This window comes from Mandrillus leucophaeus, unplaced genomic scaffold, assembly GCF_000951045.1.
Source record: "Mandrillus leucophaeus isolate KB7577 unplaced genomic scaffold, Mleu.le_1.0 Scaffold986, whole genome shotgun sequence".
Classification (NCBI taxonomy): domain Eukaryota; kingdom Metazoa; phylum Chordata; class Mammalia; order Primates; family Cercopithecidae; genus Mandrillus; species Mandrillus leucophaeus.
In genome coordinates, this window is record NW_012110763.1 from 477614 (window position 1) to 486159 (window position 8546).

Below are 8546 nucleotides of genomic sequence, written 5' to 3' on the forward strand. Positions count from 1 at the left end.
TGCCACTGCACTCCAGCCTGGGAGACACAGCAAGACTCTGTCTCAAAAAACAAAAAATAGGTCAGTCATTCATCCTTTATGATATGTGGACTTATGCCTCTTGAAAGTCTTGCAGAGGAATTTGAGCTTAATCACCTTGCATTATGAATATATTCAATCACCTTTATGGGAAAGAGTTCAATGACATAAAAACCAATACAAAACTCAGCCAAATATTATAAATATCCTTTGCACAGAGTGTCCATATATTTGAGAAGAGAATGTGAATACAGCATCTAGCACAAGGCTTAGCACAGGGCAGTTGCTCACCGAATAGCACAGTCTAGAGGTTTAGAGCCAGACTGCCGGCTCTGGGCCAGGTAAGAACCTGTCTGTGCCTCAGTTCCCTCCAAGGTAAAATGCGGATGGTAATGTACCTACTTCACAGAGTTATCATGAGGGTTAAATGAGGTAATACTTGTAAGTGTTAGAATAGTGCCTCACATATAGCAAGTACTGTGTTAAGCTTTTGCTAAATAAATGTTTAGTTCTCCATATTGGAAATGAATGAAGGCAGCCTAGAAACTTCAGACTGGGTGGTTTGTACAAGATGGGCTACCCAGGCCTGGCACGGTGGTGGATGCCTGTAGTCCCGGCACTTTGGGAGGCCGAGGGGGATGGATCGCTTGAGCCCAGGAGTTTAAGACCAGCCTAGGCAACATTGTGAAAACCTTTCTCAATTCAAACATTAGCTGGGTGTGATGGTGCATGCCTGTGGTCCCAGCTACTAGGGAGACAGAGGTGGGAGGATCACCTGAGCCCAGGAGGTCAATGCTGCAGTGAGCTGTGATGGCACCACTGTACTCCAGCCTGGACAACAGAGTGAGACCCTGTCCCAGAAAAGAAAAAAAAAAAAAGGGCTACTTGATGCTCTCCTGCCACTCTGCCTCTCACCTCTGCTGTTCATACTCTCTACCATCTCTCCCTACACCTTTCTGCCCACCACTTTGCCATGCCCCCGACTCTGTTCTCTCCCCAGTTTTCATGCTGCCCATCGAGGTCCAGGCCCCGCCCCCTGAGGACTCAGACTCTGGCTCGGACTCAGACTATGAGCACTATGACTTCAGCGCCCAACCTCCTGTGGCCCTGACCACCTTCTACAGTGAGTGCCTGGCTGGGCTCCCGAGGGCCCACCTGCCTGAATCAGGGAGGGGACCCCGAGGGGACCGTCAGTAGTCCCACCTAGTAACCCCTGCATGATGCGGACAGAATCCCCCTGGTTACCCACTGGATTGACTGTAAATGGTCCCACACTGACGTTTTCACAGTGCTTTGTGACCCTGGGGTCATCTCGATGTCTCAGGACATCTCCGCTCTGACCTCTGTCTCTCCCATGTTTGTCTCCAGCCATGTAGGGTCTTAAGACCAGGCCTTTGACACTCACCTAAAGATGGCTCTCTGTGTGAGAGATGGGGGAGTGCAGATGAGACACACAGTTGGCAGGGGTTCTTGCCTGCCCATATCCCTCCGTGTCCCATCCTGCCCTGTCTGATCCCATCAGCCCCACCCACTTCCTTACCTCCACTCTCATGCCAGCTTGCGCCTCATAGCCGGCTCTTTTCTTTGCCTTCTGGGATAGGAAGAGGAAAGATAACGCTGAAGGCAGGGCCCAGGCAATGCTGGGAGGTTGGAACAGACCAGCGTGTCCCACACCCTATTGTGGAATCACCTGGGAGCTTGTCAACAATTCCCGAGCCCCTCCCCACACCTAATGTATCAGTCAGGATGAGTTTGGCTGTGTGTGACCGAAGGCTCCAAATGACAGGGTCCTGAGAGGTTGGCAGGGGTCCAGCCCCTTCTTTCTTGTTGCTGTGCAGTCCCTAAGATGTTGCCTTCATCTGCATGGTCCAGAATGGCTCACCTCCATGTCCACATTCCAGGCAAGGGCAAGGGAAAGACAGGATGCTGGAGATGGCCACAGCATTCCTGCTCACAACCCAGCACCCAGCACACAAACCCACTAGCTGCAACAGAGGCAGGGAAACGAAATCTCTGTCCTGGGCAGCTGTGTCCAGATAAAAGCCAGAATGGATATTGGGCAACAGACAGCTGTCCTGGCCCCGCCTGCTAACCCAGGGCTTCTGGGGCTGGGACACAGATGATTCCACTTCTTCTGGCCTGAGGACCAATGTTTGGGAGCCACAGGGATGAAGTGTCTGTCAAACCTGAGGTTCTGAGCCCACGCATATAAGATGCAAGACTAAGAGTCCACAATGTTATAACATTGAAATTAAGTCAGTGGTACCAGAGTCAAAAGAGCTGACTCCAAGATCCCAGACAATCATATTCTCCAGACTCTACAAATCTGTTTCTGAAACTTGAAGATGCCACAGAGCCTGTGATGCAGTGATTCCAGACCATCTGGGTTTCGCTCTAGGAAGGCTTCTTGAAGGAGCAAACATCTGTCCTTCTCCTGCCTAGAGCTGCCAGGTCACAAGCACAGAAGCCAGACTCTTGATACCTCTCTAAGTAGTAGGAGGGACAGCTGGGGCTGGGGGCTGGGAGATTGCAGGGCACTAGAGTTTCTGGCCCCAGGCTAATTAAACACGTTGGCCCTAGATTGAGGCGAAGGGTCTGTTGGATTGGGATATGAACCTGGAATTTGATGGGACATGCTAAGCCCTCTCTGCCTCTAGAGTTGTCCTCCCACCCTGTTCAGCCACCCCAGGCCCAAGGAAATCCAGTCCCTTCTCCAGGATGATGAGGTTGAGCCTTCACCCCTCTCCACCACTGCCTCTGCTTGCAGATTCCCAGCGGCATCGGGTCACAGATGAGGAGGTCCAGCAGAGCAGGTTCCAGATGCCACCCTTGGAGGAAGGTGAGTCAGGTTGGGGAGGGGTGTGAATGGCAGCCCCACCTCCAGACAGTAGCTCAGCTCACCTTGAGACCTTCCAGCAGGAACCTCCCTCAATGAGTCTTTCTGGACTTTAACCAATCCTATAGGCAGTAAGTGCTTTCTGAAGTCTGACTTAAAGTCTTCTTGCTGCACTGCTTCTTTCGTCACCATTCTCCATTTCCTGGCTTAGGACTTGAAGAGCTGCATGCCTCCCACATCCCAGCTGCCAACCCTGGACACTGCATTACAGACCCGCCATCCCTGGGTCCTCAGTATCACCCGAGGAGCAACAGTGAGTCGAGCACCTCTTCGGGGGAGGATTACTGCAATAGTCCCAGAAGCAAGCCGCCTCCATGGAACCCCCAGGTGTTTTCTTCAGAGAGGAGTTCCTTCCCGGAGCAGCCCCCAAACTTGGAGCTGGCCGGCACCCAGCCAGCCTTTTCAGGTAAGCTGTGCCTCCCCCGAACCCCATCCCATAGCCAGCCTGGCTGGAGGGGGCGTGAAGCTGGGAGCCCTGAGCCAGGCCGAGGTCAGGATTCTATCCAGTCCCACAGCCATTTGCTGTGTGCCCTTGGAGAAGTCTCCTCCCATCTCTGGGCCTTGGCTTTGTCATTTGTCAAGCTAGGGACTTGGCTCTTGTGAGTCATGTGGGCCCCTCAGCTCTGGCAACTTGAGAAGTGGCTGTGCGCTGGCAGCGGGTGACTGGTTCTGGGGGTTTCCAGCAGGGCCCTCGGCTGATGACAGCTCCAGCACCTCGTCCGGGGAGTGGTACCAGAACTTCCAGCCACCACCCCAGCCCCCTTCGGAGGAGCAGTTTGGCTGTCCAGGTGCCAATATCTGGGGAAGGGATTTTGGGAGGGGGACAGAGAGGCACTGGGGAGTAGATGAGTGGGGAACTATTGGATGCATTAACTCAAGGGGAAAAGGAGAAAGGAAGGGTGAAAGAAGAGAGGGAAAATAACTTTTTAAAAAACAAAGCAAGGCCAGGCATGGTAGCTCAAGGCTGTAATCCCAGCACAAGGCAGGAAGATTGCTTGAGGCCAGGAGTTTAAGACTAGCCCCGGGAACATAGCAAGACCCAGTCTCTACAAAACTAAAAACTAATTATTAGCTGAGCGTAGTAGCATGTGCCTGTAGTCCTAGCTCCTCAGGAGGCTGAGGTGGGAGGTGTGAGCCCAGGAGATCCAGGCTGCAGTGAGCTATGATCGTATCACTATGGATCATGCCACTGCAGGGTCAGAGCGAGACTCTCTGCAAAAGAACAAACACAAGAATACAAAGAGGTAGGGAAAATGGATGTGGACGGGATGAAGAAATAGTCAAACAGGTTGCTTTGATAAGAAGTGAGCTCCCTGTTAGTGGAGGCATTCAAGCAGAAGCAGCTGGTTGGCCCCTTGGGGGAGACTGTGGTAGCAGAGGGGCTCCTAGCATTCAGCCGCCCACCATGTCGTGCAGTGTGCTATCATGGAGACCACAGCCCTGAACCAGACAGACGAGGCTCTTCCCTTAGTGCTGATATCCCAGCCAGGGACATGGCCGGAAGCAAGATGATCAGATAGCTTCATGTAGCATCCCACGGGGATAGTGATGTGGAGCCAGACCCACTCAGCTCTGTCCCGCGGGGCAGCAGGGGCAATGACTGGGTCTCCCACTAACCTGGTCCTCTTTGCCCACAGGGTCCCCCAGCCCTCAGCCTGACTCCACCGACAACGATGACTACGATGACATCGGCGCAGCCTAGGCCAGGTCAGCCGAGGCTCCTGGGGTGGCTCCGACCCTCTGGCCTCCTGCTCTACCTTCTCCCTTTCCCCTTCCCCATCCTCCCAGCTCACCTCCCCATGGGGCTGAGAGTCCTCTCTTGGAGAGATGGAAGGAAACGTTGCACCTTGTACCCCTCAGTCTCCATCCATCGAGCCAAACCTGCTGGCACCGCCCTCCCCCAGCCCCAGATAGCAGCCCCAGGGAGGACGCTGCCTCCAACAGGTGTGAGCCCCCTGTCTCCAGGATGAACAAGCAGAGTCTGGGCTAACTCTCGGCAGCTGGTGGAGGGGAGTTGGGGAGCTGGACTGGATGATTCTGGAGGCCCCTTCCAAACTTCAAGTGTCCGACGCTTTGATTCCCTGAGTTTCTGACACTTCAGGGTCCAGAAGTCCTGGGAGGGGCAGAACTGGGCCCCCATGCCAGTGCTGCTGCAGGAGGACCCACGCACTAGGGGCTGCTGGGCTGTTGTCACTGATAGGTGACAACATCTATCAGTGTTGGGACGGGATAGCACACCAGCTGTCCCAGGCTTTGCTCCGGGTGGTAACTGCACCTGGGCAGGGAATACAGCCTTCCTGGGCACAACCAGCTGACAATGACAGGTTGACTGTGTATCCCCAACCAAGGAACTGGCAGGCCAGTCCTGCCCCAGAGACACTCCAAGTCCGCCAGGGGCACAGACCAGTTCTACAGTGACTGTCCCTGGACAATGGGTGTTTATTCTGAGTTTCCTATGGTTTACAAAGAAGGTCCCAGCCCAGCCCCACCACAGACCCCAGAGATAGGGGCCCAGTCCCCATGGGGGTAGGAGCATAGAGGTGTCTTCCAGTAAGGGGCTCAGAAGCTGCACTAGGCCCCGAGTCCCCACGTGTCTCCTCGAATTGATGAGGATGCTCCTGGGAGGGATGCATGAATACACAGTGTTGTACTCAGGGCTGCGAATGTCTCCATGCATCCCCCAGAGAGAGGTCCACAGGCTCAGACCAGGCTTTGTTGTCCTGCTCTGAGTATCCTGAGATTAAACTGAATTGCTGAATTAAACCAGGGCGTGGAATGACAATTTCTTAAACGTCATAGAACCCAGGCTGCGTGTGTGTGCATGTGTGTGTGTGCGTGGCATATGTTGGATACCAATGAGACAAAGAGTTGAGCTCAAATCTTTTATTTGGGAAGTAATCCCAGGGAGCAGCAGTAAGAAAATGAGGAAGAAAAAGGGGGAAGGAAGGAAGACAATGTTCATGAACAGGTTGCTATTATGGGCAGCCAGGGCTCAGTGGTGCTGGGGACCTCTGGGAGACACACCTCAGAATTGTCCCACCAAGGGGGCAGGGAGCTGAGATACTGACCCACCGTCTCTGCCTGTCATTGGTTGAGGAGCATTAACCCCCAGCCCCAGCACTACCGAGCTGCCTGTGAGTGAGCTGAGCGCATGCTGTGTCCGGAGAAGCCACAGGCAGAGGGTCAGAGGCACGTGCTATAAGAAGCCATCTTCCATGGCAATGGTCCAAGAAGAGCACCAACAGCAACTGCTCCATGTGCAGAGTGTGTGTGTGTGTGTGCATGCGTGTGTGTGCGCGCGGGGGAGAAGTCAGGTCGGGGCAATGGTGGGAGCAACTCTATCTGTTTAGGTGGAAATGCTGGGGAATTGGAAAACCCACTGTGGCTCAGTGCCATAAAAATCACTGGGGAGGCTGGGCACAGTGGTTCACGCCTGTAATTCTCAGCAGAGGCCACGTCAGGAGGATCACTTTAACCCAGAAGTTCGAGACCAGCCTGGGCAACATAGTGAGATCCCATCTCTACCAAAAAATAAAAATAAATATTGAAAATCATCCAGGTGTGGTGGTACACACCTGTAGTCCCAGCTACTTGGGAGGCTGAAGCAGGGAGGGAAATTGAGCCCAGGAATTTGAGGCTGCAGTGAGCCATGATCACATCACTGTACTCCAGCCTGGATGAGAGTGAGACTCTATCGCAAAGACATTTTTTTTAATACTGGGGATAGGAAAACAGAATCTGACAGACTCAGAGGCAGAGTCTATGAGAACTCAACCTCATTGCCTCCCTGGGCTGCTCCACAGCGGCCCTGGGCTCAGTGGCAGGGGTTACTGCGCTGAATGAGTTCCCGCCTGAGCCCCCCACAGCTTCAAAGGTAGGCTAATTCCAGGGAGTTGTATGCTTGGAGTTGCCCGGCAAAGGGCTGCACCACCCCAGAAGGAGGTGGGGATGAGGCCGGTGGAGCTGGAGGGGACTGGAGCGGATCCGCACAGAGGAATCGGCATTTCCTCCAGTCCTCTGCCCACTCAGGGCTGTGACTTTCGCCCTGCTGCCGTGGCCAGTGCCCAGCTCTGCCTGCAGGGTGAGGGTTGGGGCTCAGGTTTTCTCAGAGCCCTCCCAGGAGGGGCGGGTGATGAAGGAGGTGGGACTGTGGGGCTAGGCGGGGCCTGCTTTCCATTCACCTGTCCCAGAGGTAGAGAGAAAGCCGCGCTCCCCAGGGCAACCGTCACAGGATGTGGCTGGCAGCGATGGGCCCCCTCCTCGGGCCTTCTGAACCCTCCCCAGGGTGGCGGGGGATTCCTAGGGGAGGAGCCACTGCTGGGGTAGGTGGGGCAGACTCAGGGGCAGGGGGCTTGTGAATGCCTGGGTTCAGCTCCCCACTCCACCCATCCTGGCTGTGTGGCCTCAGGCAAACCACTCAACATCTCTGAGCCTTTGTTTGCTGTAAGTTGGTCTGTAGAATGTGTGGGCAGTCGTGGGTAGCTCGCAGGTGGTGGTGAGGGTTAGAGGGTTGGCAGTAAATGGCCCCGTCATTGGTAGATTAATCACTGCAGGTAAGAGCACTCTTTAAAAGGAGAAAGGGGAAGCGAGGAGACACTCAGCAGCGCCTGGGTCTCCAGTGCGTTAGTGCTGGGGGTGGGGCAGGGCGGGGGCTGGGGGAACATGGAGAACGGCTTGTCCCACTCTCATTTTACAGGTGAGGACAGTGAGACCTAGGGTGGGAAAGGACCTGTCCAAGGCCACTGAGAGTTAGTAACAGAGTCACAATTCCATCTTTCCCCACCCCATGCCCGCCCCGGCTCACACAGGGAGATGGCAATGCCTTCTGAGTCACCCCCATTTCTCCAGCCTCCCCGGAGCTGCCTCTCTCACCCCAGCACTCCCACCCAGGCCCCCACCCCCACAGTCTCAGAGAAATTGGGATGCTCTGCCCCAGCCCTGGGCAGTCTGGAGACACAGCGTTGCACACAGTAGGAGGCTGATCCCAGCTGGCCCCTTCTCTGTGCCTCCCAGGAACTCAGACCTGGGACCTGCTCCTTACTGAGCCGACATGGGCCAGGCCTGTGCTGGGACTGGGAAAGCTGAGATGAATGACAGCCAGGTTCTGACCTGAAGGAGCACCAGCCTGCCAGGGAAGTCGCAAACATAAGCAGGTGGCTTCCCCGCCACTCCTGGGAGACCTCGTTATAATACGCCACAAGGATCTGGGAGAGGAAACACAAAGAGGCCCAATGGACTTGGCAACAGAACCCAGTGGTTTCAGAAACATTGGCATGGGGGGAAGGGCTGTCCCAGAATGGAAGCATGCAGCAATTTGACTGACAGCTCTGCAAGCTCAGGCAGAGAGTGATGCACAGGGAATTCCTGGGAAGCTGACGCCTGATCTGGGCTGTGGAGGATGAATAGGAGTGAACCATGGATGTGGACAGGAAAGAGCATTCCAGGCCGAGGGAATGACACGAGCAAAGACAGAGCAAGAAACTGCACAGCTCGCGAGGTCAAGGGAGGTCCAGCTTGAGAGGAGATGAGGCTGGGGATGGTCGAGTCTCACAACCCCATTTCATGGGCGAGAAAATTGAGGCCCAGAGAGGTTAAGTAAAATACCAAGGTCACACAGCTAAATAATGACAGT

The 8546-nt window shown here is 54.7% G+C and overlaps 1 protein-coding gene across 3 annotated transcripts in view; it reads left to right on the forward strand.

Moving 5' to 3' along the window:
• CD6 (CD6 molecule) overlaps positions 1–5673 on the forward strand; it is a 57467-nt gene extending 51794 nt beyond the window's left edge. Inside the window, exons 9-13 of one of the 3 annotated variants that reach the window (XM_011971097.1) lie at positions 1019–1141; positions 2786–2857; positions 3066–3320; positions 3598–3702; positions 4552–5673. In XM_011971097.1, the coding sequence (XP_011826487.1) occupies positions 1019–1141; positions 2786–2857; positions 3066–3320; positions 3598–3702; positions 4552–4616 (620 nt within the window). In that variant the 3' untranslated portion in view covers positions 4617–5673. The remainder of the gene's footprint in view (positions 1–1018; positions 1142–2785; positions 2858–3065; positions 3321–3597; positions 3703–4551) is intronic. The other 2 variants (XM_011971098.1, XM_011971099.1) reach the window with 2 other exon arrangements.
• The last annotated feature ends 2873 nt before the right edge of the window (positions 5674–8546 follow it).